At 48.0% G+C, this 17,545-nt stretch overlaps 1 protein-coding gene across 1 annotated transcript; it reads left to right on the top strand.

Moving 5' to 3' along the window:
* Window positions 1–9,315: 9,315 nt before the first annotated feature.
* CLDN16 (claudin 16) lies at window positions 9,316–16,286 on the top strand. Its single transcript, XM_074592978.1, has 5 exons — window positions 9,316–9,429; window positions 14,018–14,120; window positions 14,379–14,543; window positions 15,629–15,820; window positions 16,147–16,286. The coding sequence occupies exons 1-5, from the start codon at window positions 9,316–9,318 to the stop codon at window positions 16,284–16,286; spliced, it is 714 nt and encodes a 237-aa protein (XP_074449079.1).
* The last annotated feature ends 1,259 nt before the right edge of the window (window positions 16,287–17,545 follow it).

The raw sequence follows: 17,545 nt of genomic DNA, 5'->3' as shown, positions 1-17,545 counted from the left end.
TACAAAGTTTTAAAAAAGGTTGTTGGAGAAGACGTCCTCCAAATGACTCTTATTGCCTAAAAGGCAACAGGATAGTGAATAGCACCAAAACCAGAGTTTTTTCCCTGCATACCCAAGCTGAAACCTCCATTTCCAGGAGGAAAGCTCAGATTTCCTTTTTGAAATTAAAATTTGTGGTTGATGGAGGCAGCATCAGTTAGAGGGACTGACTGGACTTATTTGATACTGACTACACAGAGGGATTATATTGTGAAAATTAGATTTAAAATGGGCTGTGTGAATTATTCCTTCTCAAATGTTGGGGGCCAGAAACCTCTCTGTGTTTGGTCAGTAGACATGACCTGGAATTCCTAATCTGCTGGAGATAAACCAAGCTAATAATCAACCCTTTTCTTGCAGTCATTCAAACATTTGTGTTTCCTCACTGGCTGTAAAAAAGTTGTGGTTTTGGGAGCAGTTTCACCCTACTCTTCACATGATGGATTTCATCTGGCTCCTGTTAAAATATGCTTATATGTAACACACTGAAGTTGCATGGGGCTGGAGGCTGCCTGAACTCCTGGCTTCTCCTCCAAACCGCCCTCTGGTGAGGGCTCTGGAAGGGATCTCGTCTCCTCCCCGGCTTATCGGTTTTTACCTGTTGCCTTTGTTTTTTCTCCTCTCCTGAATCAGCAAACCCACATGGCCTAAGACTGTCCCTCAGAATGCCGCAAAACACTGAAATCATTCCCGTCTTTAAACAAGTGGTTTTGGCATGTATAAAGCTGCACCTTGTGTGTCATTACCCACAGCTCGCAGATCGCTGGGCTTGTCTGTGCGAGGCAGCAAGCTGCTGAGAAATAAAGGTGGTCCTGCATTTGGCCGCTCATGTGTTGTTTACCAAAGTGATACTGGAAGCTCTGATAGAGATTCCATGGCCCGAAACCCATCCCATGGAGGCCAAGGGATTTGACCCATACGGTAGGATTTATTTTGCTTTCTATTTTCCTATTTTAGGATTGTTCTTTCACTGGACATTCTGTACCAGAAGCCAGATAGTAAACAAAAGTCAGACACAATCAAATTAATGGAAACAATGAGCTTCACAGTACTAGGGAAGTAACGGTGGGAAAAGCAGCGCGTTATTAAACTTACTTCTGCATGCTGTCAAATAGAAGGTAGCTCTATATCATTTGTCTTTCTCAAAATGTATGATACTAATCATGGTGTCAGATGATGGGACAGATGTGGTGGGGAATCTAGGGAAGAGGCTCAACTGTGAAGTGGCAGGTGGAGAGCGTGCCTTGTTGGAAGGACCAACCACAAAGTGTGGCCACTGTCCTCATTGTAACGCAGTAGGGCCAGATGGAGCACAGCAGCTTCTGGTGTTGGAGTCCCAGGGCAGGAGCAGGGGAGCAATGAGAATAAGTGAGACCTGGGCCTGACTGAGAGGGGGAGGGAGGCAGATCCACGTGTGTGTGAATTTCATGCTCAGTGCCTGAGCCATGAGAGATGTGCACTGCAGTCCTGACAAGATAAAATTCATCCCTGGTGCCATCCATGGAAGAGTTTTCTAAGTGCAATTAGGAAAACATCTTTCAGCTTCTCCAGGAAATGAGCTCTGTGAAGATCTAACCCTTGGCAGCCAGTCATCCTGTTTCTTCTCGCTGTGTTTCTGATGCCTGCAAGGTCTTGGTCCTAGTCTTCTAGGGACCAGTTATAGCAAGGATCATATTTGAACCCATATCTCACCACATCTCCACCAGGGACTCAGTGATGGGGGGTGTCTGTGCTCAGGTATGAGCTTGATGGCCTAGTTATGGAATGTTTTTCCTGAGATTGGCAAGTGAAGAATCTGATCACCTTCAGGATCACCACTGAAAAATGTTCTTCTTTGGAATAACATCAGGTGGTTCTTCCTGAAATCAGATGAAGGAAGGAGGGAGCATTGGAATGATATAACAAACAGACAGAAGGAGGAAGAAGAGAGGATGCCTGATGACTAGATCTGAAGTCCTCCGCAGGAACTGCTGTTAAGTCAATACTGAAGACAGAGTTACCGCCATGAAGCCAGAGTTACCACCACTTATGTTGCTCACCCAATGAGGAAATAAGCCATCAAGTTCAAGTACCTGTGGGTCTGGTTTTGGGGCAGCCTTCATGTCAAGGAAAAGCCCAAGCCATAGTCAGCATTTTAGAGATTGCTCAAAGATTCCCATCCCAGGATATGGCTATGTCTCACTTTTTTGTGCCTTGATCACAACCTCTATCCATTTCCTCAGCCCTTATGACATGTCAGATAATAGGTCCTGGGAAGATAAAGTGATCTAGGGTCCCTCCTAGAAAGGCTCTACCACAGACTGCTGCAAGATTTGTAGATCAGTCTGTTCAGGGTCAATATAAAGTCTATAAGATGAGGTTTCAGGTCTCTCTTGGGGCTGCTGAACTCAGTCCCTTGCACATATTGCTAGGAATTCACCTGGGGATCTATTTGACCTAACCTTTTTGGAGTTTACTTGGATATTGGAGCAATTCAAGATACACAGATTACTGTGCCGTATAAAATCTTATGAGACGTCAGAACCAGTGAACAATTGCTCAGCATCCTCGTGGATATGCTAACCTGTACAGCCATCCCCCAACAAGTAGCTGTCTCTGGAAAGTGAGAGGAACAGTAGGACGGAATTTATAAGTACTGATATTCAATATGCTTCAGTCCCCTTTAAGACACTGAAAACAGAGGCAGGTATTTCTGAAGCACTCAGTAGCTGCGACTGTGACATACATGGCTGGATTTTCCAGTGGGCAGCAGGGTCAAACATTTAAAGGAGTCTTTAAATGTGGTCAGTTATTCTAGTGTCTATGTGGGAATGAAACTCTTGAAAATCCTTTGCTAAGTGCAAAATCCATCAGCGCTGGAAGCAGAGCTTGTGCATGCACGTGTGTGCAAGGCAGAGGAGGAGGGAAGGAGCTTCTCCCCTGGACTTTCTAACACACCCTTTATTGTTAGGACCGAGAGAGCACATTGGCAACCCAAAGTCATTATTTCAATGCCTAGAGGGAGTTTAAAACCCCAGTTATCTGCCTGGAGACCAGAGGCTGGAGGTGTTCCTCTCACAGCTCTGTCTCTCTTTTCTGCTCATGAAAACTCTTCCTTATCCTGCTGTACACAGAGGCTTGGCTGCTGGGTGATTTGGGAGCACTTGGGTGAGCCCACACCCTGTGTTGTTGACAAAAGTGGCGCGAATGAAGCCTAAGGCAGAAGCAGGCGGAGGGATGGTCTCCACGGGGAGAGCTTGGATGAGGAACAACACATCTCCATAAAGAACAGAAAGGGAAACAGAGCCCTACGTGAACCATGACCACTGAGGCAGAAAAGGGAAGGAATAGGAGAAAGAGGGAAAGGACATGCCGTGCTTTCCTCTCCTAGAGAGACTCTAATGTGAGGGAGAGGACAGGGCAGGAGAGAGGAGACCTCTGAAGACACTCCCTATATAAATGAGATGAGCTCCAAAGGCTGGAGTCACCCACTGGTGTCTCCTGTCCCAGGGCTGGGACTGCAGCCCTGCCCATGTCTCCCCATTCCTCAGGGAGTTTCCATCAAGGATTAGGTTGTCCTTCCCCTTCTTCCCTCCTCTTCCTCCATGGTTTTGTCCTCCAGGGCAGAGACTGACAGGGTGCATGTGAACCATGAGGGGCTCTGCTCACACTACTTCGCTCAGGGGCAGAGGCATCCCTGCCCCGTCCCCTTCCCGTGCAGACATGGGGCTGGAGCCAGGGGGTGGCCTGGTGGGAATCTTCAGGGTGTTTGCCGTTGGCTTCTCTCCCTTGCCGGAGCCCGGCTGTGCACAGAGTCCTGCCCGTGGGTCCAGCATCTCGGTGGGGGGCAGACCTGGGGGTCACTGTGTCAGCTCCGGGCAGGGTTCAATGTGCAGCTTGGATGCCGGGTATTAAACAGAAGGGGACAGTGAGAGTTTGGTGAGGCACCGGTGACGGGCAGGTGGGCAGACACTGATTTTAAGAGAGCTGCAGCCCCAGAGCTCTGCAGGGAAACACCTCGCAGATCCTGTACTCAAACCTGACCCACGCTCACCGCACCAGGTCCCAAAACTCTCCCGTGCTCCTGGGCTGTGAATCACAGCAGCAACAGTTTTCTCTGAGCCTCAGCTCTTTCCCTCCCTGCCTTTTTATAGCAGATCAAACATCCTGTTACCAAACTGGGCTTTTCTGACCCGTTGCTTTCCTTTTATCCCCCCTCGATGGGTCGCCTAGAGGGTCTTTCATCACTCTCCGATAAGAAGGTTGGTGAATAGGAGCGAGGGGCACAGAGGTCTGAAGCGGATGTTTCTTGTGAAGTGAGTCACAAGAGGGGCTGGATTTCAGCCAGGAGAGGCTGCAGGGTGAAGCGCCCGTACGACGGCCCCTCTCACTTCGGCTGAGGTGAGCCGCCGTTTCTGAGAAGCAGCTGCCAGAGCACAGACACAATGCAAACCCTTTCCACCACGGGACCTTTCTTCCTTTGCTTTTCTCTGGTACTGTGGAAAGGGATAAATATTCGCCCCGCTCTCCCTTCCCTTCCTGCGCGGTTGCTATTAGTGGCGCAGACCTTGTGCTTCACGGGCGTTTTATCACCTTTTCATCAGGGCACGGGAAAGTTCAGGCTCACGCTGGGGAAACACACGCTTGGATGAGGATGACGCCGGCGGGACGTGGCAGGGCATCAAACAGCCCTGGGGCTGCCTGGGGACGAGGGCTATTCATTGGAACTACTGACATGCCGAGAAAAGGTGTGTCTAATCCACTGCCCAGCTCCTCTGCCTATACACGCCTGCGTGAAGCTGGTATGCAGCGACGGCACTGTGTGTTCTCGGTGGCTGCTTTCAGGGAACCCGAGTGAGTTGTCACGCATGTTTTCACCGATAAGGATCTTAACTGCGCGCCACGGTGTTAAGGAGGAGCGGGGCTGTGACTCCTCACTCTTGATCTAAGGCACTTACTCAGAGCCTCGGTTTTCCCAGCTGTAAAATGGGGTTAGTGATACATCGTTGAGATTATGTGTTTCTCAAGTGTGAGATTTCATAGGCAGCCGTAAAACAAAATTTATTGTACTGAAGAGAGGTTGCAGGGTACTTTGAGAGCCTGAAAAGACTGTCTTGAAATGCTTACCTTATTATTTATTGCATTGGAGTGATTGTAAAAACTGTTTTAAAGGAGCAAAGTATGCAAGCATCATACTTGTGTGTATAGCATACACACACACACACAGGGTTTTTATTTACCAATCCTTGAAGCTCCTATCTACTAGAAAACACCTTTGCTTTCCTATTTTCTTTTAATCCTATATGTTGCCTGCTTGCAAAGTCACAGGTTGCTCCGAAGTCTTACTGTTTTCCTTGGGGTTACCAAGCTAACTCCAAGCTAAATCCTAGGGTTTTGGACTGTATGGGCATGGCTGGAGTGGTACACACACTGCCTTGTAATTCATGTGTGTACACATCTCATGTCCAAGGAGCATTGATCTGGAGATGAAGACACTTAGAGGCCATGGGTGGTGGTATATGAGCAGGAAAATGGAGGCGGTACAACGAGGAAGGAGGAGTGGGGAGGGTTGGGCAGATAAGCCCACGGAGTCTTCCACAGTAGCAGAAGAGCTCTTTGGGAAACCCTTCCCAAAACTCTCCATCACCTCTGGCTCCCGAGCCGTGCCCATTGGACAAGCCCCCGGCCCTGAACACAACAGTCGCACCACTGACTGCTTGCTTGCTTGCAGTTACATCCATATTTCATGCATTAATGTGCAGCATCACCACTTCCCTCTTGCTCAGGGCCCTCTGCTACACTATGTATTAGACACTGCGGAAGTAAAGGGAGGACACAACCCTTTCCTGCTCACAGGACTGCGACCTCATTGGGCTGTTGCTGCAAGAATGGTTTCGTAGGTAGACAGGTGAAAAGCAGCTATGATCCTCCCAAAAGTGGCAGTACTTTCTGTCACTCCATAATATGATGGCTTGCCTTTAAAGGAGAGCCCAGACCACCTTGTGTTAATGAGTAATAAGAACAATCGACCCTCAGTGTGTTCATCTCTTAGCTAGGAGTGTGTGTAGACGAGGTGATAAGGCTGTTACCTCAGCAAAGTTATGCTGCATTGATACTGTGCAGTTGAAGAGCCCTACAAGGCCCAGCTCTGATAATTAAGTGTAGGATACCCTAATGCTTTTGTTGGTGTCAAAGTACTATAAACGTTAGGTCAGCCAAGAGAATAAGAGACAGTAAGCATATATAGTACAGCCTACAAATCCATTTGAAAGCTACACTGAGTCATGTCAGCCAGGTTTTAGGCTATACATCTCGGGAGATTATTTTGGGAGAGCTGTTTTCCGAAGCTGAGGGGACATCTGTCATGCTAAGCTAGGAAGGCAGAGTATGATGAGAAACTGCTACAGACTTTGCTTCACGAAGCTGCTGACTTGTTTTAAATAAAGACTATTAAATATGTATCTTGCCAGTTTCTACTGAATAAGAATATTGTATTCTTTCTAATAACTCCAGCAGTTACTATGGGACTGTTTGGAGACATGGGCCCAATGAAGGACCAGATATTGGATTGGCCTGTCCGTCAGGTGAAAATCACAAACCATCTTCATTGTGTTGCACGCTCTGGAGCCATCTTACACCAGGGAAAACTGGAGGATCCTGACCTGCTCTGCCACCAAGGCCAGGACACTCGTGAGCCCTGAGCTAGATGCAAATGGCTAGTGTGAAGCCACTTCCCATCCCCCCGTGACTCACGGCCAGGGAAGTACCGGCATCCTGCTCTAGGAAGGGTCATTCTCCTGCCCTTCCCTGCAGGGAGGGTGAACACAAGGAGGCGGATGGACTTGGGACAGCAACACAAATTGCTGGGCATGTGGAAAATAAACAAGGCTTTGTCAGGACTTCCATGACAGCTATGGAGAGATGGAGCGAAGCACAGGCGGCACTGGCACCTCAACATGCTGCTTTCGTCCCTTAGTGGATTTTGCTCCTTGGGCTGGCATGCATGGACATCTGATGTGCTAAGCTGGAAGAGCAGAGTATGACGTGCCCACTACAAAAGCTTAGAAACACCATTCTGGCTATTGCAGTGGTCCTGCTGTTCCCCTGGGAGTTTTTTGCTTTCCACCTCCGTCACGCTTGTATTGGGCACACTTTCACCATGCACCAGATGAGGAAAAATGGCCCCCTTCTCCCCAGCTGGGCTTATCCTCTCTGAAGGAGGCTTGTGATTGAGTGCAGGACAGAATGAGAAGGCAGGGCGATCCATATGGCTATACTATGTTTCCCGGCTAATCCAGGCCCTGCTACTGTCAAACTGTTCTTAATTCTGTTTGTGGGAAGGCACTCTCAGATTTTCCAGGCCTTTTCTGAGCTCACCACGCCGCTTTTTCTGAGTTACTAGTAATAACAACTGGCTAGGATACCTTGTTTTGAAAACTGGTGCAGCCACAGGTTGGTTAATACAGTGCAAGACAAGTATAGGAAGATGATGCATATTGTCAGTACGTGTGTCACATCAATGCAATCTATATATATGTGGCTAATGAAAGTCATTATCCTTTGTGGGACCTGTATGGCCAGTGCCACGTCCCTGTGGATGGCCACTGGGATACTAGAAAACTCAGCCAAAAGCATTGTACCCACATAAACATATCAGGAGACATACATCTGGCAGAAAGGAAGAAGAAAAGTTCCTCAACTGTCATCTTCTAAAAATGGAATTAGAAAACAGAGCAGAAAAGCTAAATGAGCAGAGTCCTGCATACCCTGGCTTTTTGATCTGGGACTTTTGTTCTCTACCTAGTGTCTCCCAAAGCAGGTGCCGAGGACCTCTTCTACGGCGTGACCTCTGAGGAACAGAGTGATCCTGGGATCAAGGCAAAAGACTGTTAGCTCTGACAGTAAAACTGCCTCGTGAGGTTATGATAGGGATTATACGGGCTATATATTGTGAGAATTATAAACTTCTTATTGCTATTGTATTTGGAGTGAAATCGCCGGGAAGGGAAAGCAAGCTTTGAGCAATTCTGTAAAAGTACCGATTGGCTCCATCTGGAGGCGACAGCTGAGATGACAGACACCACCAGTTCGGGCAAGCAGATTGTCAGCGGAGCTGAGAGCAGAGCCAGAATCTGCTCCTCAGCCCTGTGTTGAAGACGTGCCCAGTAAAGGCAAGTCTCCAGTCTTTTATGGCTTCTCTTTTCAAAAATAAAGATCACTGAGGATGTGATGGTTTCTGTGCATTTGTACTATTGGGATGGGAGGAATTTTCAGTCCCGCTCCCCCTTGGTTTTCCTGGAAGGTACCCTGGAGCCCTGCTGGGTTTCTCAGCGCTGTGAGAGAGGAGGGGTTGAGTGAGAAGCCCCTTTACAGAGGCCCTGTCCTTCTGTCCCTGGCAGCCTGCGTCAGCCCTGCTCACCCAGGGAGACCTGCAGGAAAACAGGAAGGTTGCAAGGGCAGCAAGCGAGTAGGCAAAATCCAACCAAGCAAAGTCCCCCAATCTGGCACTGGCTTGAAAAGTTCGAGATTCCCACATGGGACCTGGATTCAGACCATGAACAAATTGAAGTCCAGGGCATGAGAAGTGTCTAGGTTTTGCTTAAATGCAGAAATTAGAGCTCCACATCTGAGCTGGGATGGTTGTCGGTGTTGGCTCTGAAGGCCCATGACTGCTGCCATTTCCCTTCCCTTTCTAGTGACATTCCTGCATTGAACTAGATCATCACTGCGTCAGAGACCAACAGGGTAACCAAAGGGCCTGGGGTCTACACCAAGACACTTTCTAGTTGCTCACTGCTAAGGCATGAACCAATGTAGTGGAATAAATGTGTGTGCACATGAGAGCTCTTCTGTGTGTCCCTCAGTAGTGCTCAAAACTCCCGCCCACAAAGAAGAAGTTTTGATTTTTTTTTTTTTCCCCTACTTTGCCGAACCCTGCAATGATACCCATTTTCCTGGCAAGTCCAGGACTCCAGTTACCTGCATGCCACTTCTGCACAGCCCTGTTTCTCTTCAGCCAGGCATGACAAGAACTCTAACGGGGTGGGCGGATTGGCTGCCGCAGCTCCCACGGGCGCTCTTGCCCTCCTCCCGTCCCCATTGCAGGTGACCGTTGCTCCTGTGGCCATCACTAATGGATGGCATCTGTAGAAGTGAAAAGCTCCCGCTGTTCGTGGCCACTGGAAGAGGGTGGCAGTGACCTGAGACACTGAAGCTCTGCCTCTACCCCAGCGGCAAGAACAAGGGCTGGGCAGTGTTTTTCTCCCCCCACCCCAGATGCACTGATCACCTGCTGACATGAGGTTTTTCCTCCAGTATGCGGGCTGTTTTTTTGCTTTTTTCTCTACTGGGTTTTTGATAGCATCTACCTGGACGGACTGCTGGATGGTGAACGCTGATGATTCCCTGGAGGTAAGACCGGGGTGAGGAGAGCCTGATCACCAAAACAAAAGTGTCCTAGAGAGAGTTTGGTTCTGGTGTCATTGCTCCGCTCTCATGTACGTTTTTCCTGTTGTGCTGGATGAAAGTGGATGAAAATGAAATTAATGAGTCCGGCAAGAGCAGCGGAAAAGTGGTAATTCCTTCTCTTTTGTGTAATTCTCTCTGCCAGACTTTATGATCTGCCCTCACTTGGTAAATTCAGGAAAGGTCTACAGGCTCTAGGTTTAAATGTGTATGAACTTGAGTACAGTTATCCTGCAGCTCCAGCCTGCATGGATATTTTGGAGATGTTTCTAGTTCTGTAGGTCAGACTTCTTGATGGAAAAGTCCAGCATGTACACCTGTGCTCTTCAAGTCTTTTTCTTAACAGCCGTTGAGCTATAGGGCGAGCAGAAATTTCTGGGGAGCATGGGGACTGGCGTCAGATCCAGCACTCAAAAATAATCTTCTTGAACTTGTGCGGACAGTAGCACTCTCATGTTAGAGACAGGTATTGGCAAAAGGACTTTGCAAACAAGGGAGCAGAATGCCGCTTACATGCACGGTGTGCCCCAGAGACTCCAGACCCCAAACCATCACTGTTTCTCCAGCACTCATTACTGCAAGTTGGTATTTTTCTTCCCAGAGCAGCCAGCACTTTCTGTACATTTAAGGGCTGCAGGTCCACAGTGTGGGAATCTGCTCTCTGGCAAACTGGATACTTTATGTGGTGAAGGTGAAACACCTTCCAAGACAGGGAGTTTGGCTGAGTATACCAAGAGGAAACTTCCCATCTGTTATCCAGCATAGGAAACGAGAAAATCTCCTCTGCACTCAGTGATTGCAATGCAACCTTTAGCTGCATCACATCACGTGATGAATTGTCTGAGGAAAGAAGGATAAAACTGATTACAAGGAAAATACCTTTTTTCTCTATGCCACAAGAACTCCTGACATTTGGACTGCCAGTCCCACCCTGGAAGCTGGTTGTAGACGGTCAGCGTGTCTGCTCGGCGTGTCTGCTCGGTGAGCCTCTGCAGGGAAAACAGCGTGCACCCCCTGAAGCTGGCTGGGATATCCCTCTTCATTTATCATCTTAATTTAGGAGCTATTTTAGATTTATTTCAGGAAGATGTGAATTGGCTGTAGTCTGCTGAAGATATCAGCACGCTCCGAAAAGCCAAACGGATCCCAGATTGGGGGAAAAAACAGAAGAGCGAAACCCAACTCCTGAGCAGAGTGAAGCCAGGAAAGATCCAGTCCGTTCCCCTGAGGCTGTGTAACCTTGTCTTCTTGGCACAAAGGCACCTGCGCTGGGCTGTCCTGGAGCGCTCCATTAACACCCAGTTTGGTTATTAGCAGCCACTGCTCTCACATTCCTGCTCTGAGTGTGAATACTAAATAATGGAGAAAAGTGCCCCCAGCCTTAATACCTGACCACTGATCTCCTTAATGGCTCTAATGACTCACTGCCTCTCTAAACAGGAGAATGCAGGTAAATCATCCACGGCCAGAAAAGTGGGGAGTCCACTGTGACTCCTGTTTTCCGCTGGAAAAAGGTTAATTCAAGCAACTTTGACTTCAGGAGAAAGGAACTCCGATCCTCCAGCATAGAAAGTCACCTGGCTTTGACCCTGGCCCCAGCAGCTGGGGAGGATGAAGCCCTCCCTGTGGTCCTGCCGGAGAGGAGCAGCCCAGGAGAAGAGGCCAGGGAGCAGCCAGGGCCCTGCCAGCGCTCTGCCCTCACAGCCCCTCGCCTCCCCTTCAGAAACCAGTGGGTTACGGCAACACAGAAAGGGGCTTAAGCTGGTGCACTCCGGGTGAGCATCAAGACAAGCCTGGGTCAATTTTTGCAGTGGTTTGAGCAGGAAAAAACCCACCATCTGCTTCCCAACACGTACTGTATTGTGTGCACAGCCCCTCCCTGTTGCAGGCAGATTAAAAAAATTACCACTACTGTTAAACGCTGCCTGTTTTACTCTCGTGCTGGGCTTGTAATTATTGTACGTTGGCACCTTTTTATTGTGCGGTAAAACACTGTGACTGTCGTCGCTCACATGTTTGTCTTCTGCGCTTTCCCCAGAAGGGGAAGTATGTGCTTGTTCTGTCATTTTTTTGTATTAGAATTATTTTACTATTAATTATACATCATGCATAGGATATAATTATATATATTACAGTCATTATGCAGTTCATGTTTCACATGCATACCTGTGTTAGGGAAAGCAGGTCGTGGCAATGTGTTTTGTAATCGAAGTGGCAGATGAAGAATTTGGTCGTGATGCTTAGCTTCTCGGGGAGTCCTCGGCTGGGCCCAGGGAAGCTGGACCAGATTTGCTATGGGGGGAAAGAAGCGATGGGGAACTAGGGCTACCAACAGGGTGCATGAGTCCGGCCATGGGATGGAGAAATCCATGTCCCCACATGACGCCCCAGCCAGCCCTGACCCCTCTCCCATCTACAGCAGCGAGTTCCCGTGTGCCTGAGGGTCTGTGCTGCCTGCGCAAGGGCAGATGATGCCCAAGGTGGTTTGGGAGCAGAAGGACAAACGATGCACAAAGCAGAGGGGAGCAAGGGATGGCCAAGGAGGTTAAGAAGCAGATAACAGAAATCAGAATAGCTCAGCGGTGGCTCAGGCCAGCCACAGGTCGCCTCTTCCGATGTCTGTTCCCACCCCTCCTGCACCAGGCAATGAGACATTTATCCCTGCTTCTGCCCGTGTTCAGCGCTAGCAGGAGGAGGTGACAACTGAAATATCCCAAGAAACACAAAACATTTTCCAAGATTTTTCGAGTCTGGGAAGGGTGTTGTTTCACAAGCTAGACCATGATCACGACTGTTGTACCTTAAGACCTCTGTTTTGCTAGGAGGCTGACAAAGCCTGGAATCCTCTTAGTCTCTTTATAAACAATGAGATGAAGATGCTGCTTGTAAGATTTAAAAAACAACACTTATGTGTGCAAGTGAGGAAGTAACTGAGGGTATTAACTGAATACAGAGTAGTATGAATAAGCCTATGGTGGTTTGGGAGGAACATGAAATGATATAAATACAAGTGGAACCAAATATAATTTAATAAAAAATATGCTAATTTCAAGCACAGCTATAATGGTGGTGAGTTAAGACAGAAGAGGAGCTGCAGCTGGCTTAAGAGGGCCACGGTAAAAACTTACATCTGATATAAACAGGTCAAATTGTTCTACATGACACTGTTCACTTGAAAAACACAAAATCAATGAAAACATTTTTTTTCCGGCATTGCTGCTCATTTTTTTGTGATATTTTTCATTAAACCTTCCGTTAAATTCTCAGAAATTGTAAGTAGTTTTCATCTTAATGAAAAAAATGTGTAGCTTATTTTCATTCAACATAAATAGTATCTTTTTTTTTGTCTGAAGTAGTGAGTCATTTTTACTCACCTTTTATCCACAGTGCAGTGTTGCAGAGAAGATGTACAGCTTGGCTGGGACATTGTATTGTGGAGAAAATACTGCAATTGGCTACGGACTTCAATATATCCTGAATGAGACTTTATTAAGTGGCCGAGATATGTTATTATCTGCTTTGTGATTTACACAGTGCAAGAAAAATGAATTTGTTGCGTCATCCAAGCAAGCCTGGTCCCTTTCCCCTGCATGAAACCCATTCCCGGGGAGAGTTTCTCCTTCCATTAGCTGCGGCGGGCGGCAGCTGCACCGGCATTAACTCCGCTCCTTGTATGAGCAATTCCAGGAATGTTTTAGAGGTGCTTGTTGCCGTATTTGCATTGGTAATGAAAATACCTCCCATATTAAAGCGCTTTATGGAAGGCTGGGCTGGGAATGGTATCTACGGCTTCAGGACGATGGAGACGATGAGCCATGATGCTACTGCAACGTCTGCCCGAGTCTGGATGTCTCAGTGATGAGTGTGGCTCGGGCACGCGTGGTCCCATAGCTGGCAGCACACCGGGGAGCCCCAGGGCCAGGATCAGCTCCAGCTGCCTCTCATTTTCCAGCCGGTGTTTACGGAGATGTGCCTGGAGAGGGGCTCACGTCCACACCTCCGATTTGCAGCGAAGCACTCCTCTACCATGCCGCGGCCACCTCCCAGTGCAGGTGCCCGGCTGCTGGTGCAGCGCCTGCCATGGTCCCCCCTGAGCTGCTCCTTCTCGGCAGGGGGATGGTGTGAGGGGAGCACGGACAGCAAAGTCTCAGGTCGTCTGGTTCATAGCCCTGCCCAGCTCAGCCTAGACAAGCATTTGGCAAGGAGTTATCAAATCTGCTCTTACATCTCTCCCGTCAGCCACCCCCCAGCTCCTCCCAGAAATTTCCTTCATAATTTTTATCCTTACCAATAGGAAGGTTTTTTTCCCTAATGTCCAGTCTGAATTTCTTTTGCTTTAATTTAAAACCATTAGCAGAGACGCAGAAAACTTTGTCCTTTTCCTCCATCCTGCTTTTTTTCTTCTTCAAGCTAAACAACTCTGGTTTGCCATCGACACAACTGGACCAGGATTTCTGTTGAAGGGCCCAGCTGACCATCCGCTCTGTTGGTGGATGTATTAACTTACAGTCCTCTTTCTCTTCTCAACCTACAGGTAAGTACAAAATGCCGTGGCCTGTGGTGGGAATGTGTCACAAACGTTTTTGACGGGATCCAAACTTGTGATGAGTACGACTCCATCTTCGCCGAGCACCCCGGTATGTCAGAGTCAAAGATGTGTCTACAAGTGGTGGGGACCCTTGAGTGTAGAGAAAAAGAGCATTTTCTACTCAGAGACAGATAATTTGGTGTACATACATATTACAGCCATATTTCTTTTCTCAGTGAGATATTACTCCCAGGGGAAGGTGGAGAGAACTTCACCACAGAAAAAAAAGTTCCCGCGGGATCTGATCCCATTACCCTCCCACACTTCCATTCTTTCTGCACTAGAACAGTCTGCTTTTGTCCTGCAGTGAAGCTGGTGCTGACCCGAGCCATGATGATCACAGCAGATATCCTGGCAGGATTTGGATTTCTCTTCCTCGTCCTGGGACTGGACTGCGTGAAATTCCTTCCTGATGAGCCGCTCATCAAGCTGCGCATCTGCCTGGTGTCTGGAGTTATGTTGCTCATTGCAGGTATTCTCCTGCCGTGCCCCCATTCTGCAGGACAACCTTCAGTAAAAGGGGGAAGCCTTAAAGCCTTCTATTATTCTGGGGAGAGGAGCTGGTGATTTTCTTGAGGGCAAACATGGGGGAAGGATCCTTATTTGCTTTATTTGTGCAATATAACTTCCACTCTTCACTGCCTGCCCCTAACAGAATATGGTTGGGTTTTTCTGCTTTCATTTATTGTATTGACCAGGTGACTTCTCAAATACATCAACTTGGTTCAGAATTGACTGACTTCCATTCACTGCTCTTTTACTGTGAAGAAGTCAAGTGTTGTTGATAATGCAAAGACACCTAATTGCTGAAGGACTAGAAATGCCCCGGCACCCTGGTTCGGTTCCTGGCTCTGCCACAGATCGTGTGACCTTGGGCAAGTCATTTAGGCTGAAATCTCTGCAGCCAATCTCTAATAAAAGGATAGTAACACATCTGTCCCTCCTAGGTGATAAATCCCTAATTGACTGAGGTGCTTTGCTGTTACAGCCAGTGGGAGAATTTTAAATGCAAAAATAAATGGACTGCCAACTAGGTACCAAGTAATTTCATTTGACTTTATGCCAATATCAAGCATCTACCTCTGCTTCAGCATAAGCTCTGGTTCCGGGGGCACATGTAAAGCACTTTGAGAGGTTCTTTTAAACATCCTCCCAAAGTTTGTCTGAAAAATGCTGTCAAAGTTCTGAAAGTCAAAACAGATCAGAAAATTAAATTCCTGAAGTAACTTTACAATAAGTTGATAAATGAGCTGAGAATGGAGGAGGTTTCTACCTTTTAATGCAGAAACCTGAGTGCTGCCAACTGATGCTGATGGTGTCTGTGAGTGCCAAGGTGTGAGGTACAGCCTCTGCCTGTACTGGCCTGATCCAGCCAAGATCAGTAGGAACCAGGGGGAATCTGCCAAAGTGACCGGGCTGAGACAGAACAGGGGCCAAAACCTGTCCATCCTAAAGTCTGACCCAGCAGAGAGAAGACTATAGCTCCAGATTTTATATTGGTGATCTCCTTGTGGTCCATCTGGGAGCTCGTTGTGGCACCTCCCTCCTGTCCTGCAGGTCTCCCAGGCATTACCGGCTCGGTGTGGTACGCCGTTGATGTCTACGTGGAGCGCTCCTCTCTGGTCTTCCACAACGTGTTTCTGGGCATCCAGTACAAGTTTGGCTGGTCGTGCTGGCTCGGCATGGCGGGGTCACTCGGCTGTTTCTTATCGGGGTCCCTGCTCACCTGCTGCATGTATCTGTTCAGAGGTGAGGAACTGAAAGGCAGGGTTGAAACACAGTTCAGAGATAGAGCCACGGCTCGGGGCCTGCTGCAGGCACACCGGGTGGGGAAAGTCCTTCAGGGACATTCTTCAGGATGGTTGCTCATCCCCAGTAGCAATATCTTCAGCTGTGAAATGGGAATAGTGTTATTTCAGCAGCTCTAGAAAGCACATCAAGGTGGTGAGGTGGGAGCTGAGGTGTAATATTATGTCATATCTTGGAGTGCTGCTTTCTCTGCATTTTGAGGCTTTGCAGCTGAGAGTCACCAAGCACTCATTAGCAGACCCTATTTCTTTCCCTGTGCCTCACAGAGACCAGCTCTGGAAGACTCCACTCTGCTTACTCCTTGAGGAAAGGCTATTCCTCAGCTGGGACAATCGTAACAAACGTGCATTTGCCATCCTCTCAAACAGCTACTGCCAAAATGTATGCAGTGGACACCAGAGTGTGAGGAGGAGGTGAGTGCTGCAGAAAGAGCTCCACTTCTGTTTGTAGTGGGTTGCACAGAGATCCGAGCTCCTGTGGTTGTGATACAGACGCCAAGTTAAGTGTCAAGGATGTACCGTATGCTACAGTGTTTGCACTGTGAGAGCTTGAAAAAAACCCCCTTCTTTCCAGAGACTAATCTCCAAGGATATCTTGCTTTAGGGATTCCTGTTGTCTGGAGTGATGAGGCCGCTTGCAGAAGCATGGACTGAACTAACCAACACAAACTCTTTCAGCATTTGGCTCAACACTATCGGCACAAGTGAGATAAATCCTGGATCAGACCCCAGTGTTCAGCATGAAGATCCCCAAACTGTAAGATGGATCTGTTCCGTGTCTGGCAACGTGTCGACAGAACATGCAAAGCAGAAAACACAGGCAAAGAGAGGGACTGATTGTCTGGCCAACACCTGGACCCTGCGCACCCAGCATGGGGCTCTGCTTCTCTGAAAGGCATCTGGAGAGTTCAGCAGAAGATAAAGAGCTGCATTAAATGCTCGGTCCTCTCTTTGGTCCATGAGCCTCTGCACTGAGGAAACACTGCAAATTCAGGTGAATTCTTCCCTGCAAAATATAATCCTTCTCAGTAAGTATTAAAACGTACATTAAAGATGCTCTAGACTCACTGAGATCTGGAAATTGCCAGCTTCTTTTTGCTTAGGAAAAATTTTGCCTGGACAAAGACAAAGTGAGTGAAGATCCAAGATCTGACCTTGTGCATGACAATATGTCTATACCAGCTAGAAACTAGGATAAATGATAGTAAAATCTATTGTCCCTTTCTATCAAAAGATATTTAAATTCAATTCAGGACTGCTGTCCCCTGCTGTAATCCAAACTGCCATAGGCTGGGTAAGGCTAGAGCATCGGCCATGGGCGGGTGAAAAAACCCCAGCGTGGTTTAACACGTTCCCTAAAAATTGATGCGAAAGTTATTCCATGCTTTTGAAGGGAAAGAGAAGTTGAGACACAGTTTTCTTGGGGCTGGTAGAAACTGCCCAAATCCAGTCCTTTCTAGCATGGGCACCACATCATATGGTCATGGGTCTCAGCACAGAGATATACCTGTTCAGGAGGAATGGAGAAACAGCAGCGGAGGCTCAGGAGGGTGTGCACACTCATGGGTACCGAGGCTCCACCAGAGGTAGGCTTCTTCCACTGACCGCTTGGTAGGGGGACTGGACGGAGAAACTCCCTTCCTCCCCCAGGGCACTATGATGTGAA

The sequence above is a fragment of the Larus michahellis genome, chromosome 6 (assembly GCF_964199755.1).
Source record: "Larus michahellis chromosome 6, bLarMic1.1, whole genome shotgun sequence".
Lineage (NCBI taxonomy): Eukaryota > Metazoa > Chordata > Aves > Charadriiformes > Laridae > Larus > Larus michahellis.
Note: the sequence above shows the minus strand (reverse complement) of the source record. Positions and strands in the feature narration are given on the sequence as shown.

Bases quoted from the DNA above. Each gene is read 5' to 3' on its own strand.
- CLDN16 (XM_074592978.1), top strand. From the start codon at position 9,316: ATGAGGTTTTTCCTCCAGTATGCGGGCTGTTTTTTTGCTTTTTTCTCT. The intron at 9,430-14,017 runs GTAAGACCGGGG...CTCAACCTACAG, and splicing joins ACGCTGATGATTCCCTGGAG to GTAAGTACAAAATGCCGTGG. The intron at 15,821-16,146 runs GTGAGGAACTGA...TGTGCCTCACAG, and splicing joins CTGCATGTATCTGTTCAGAG to AGACCAGCTCTGGAAGACTC.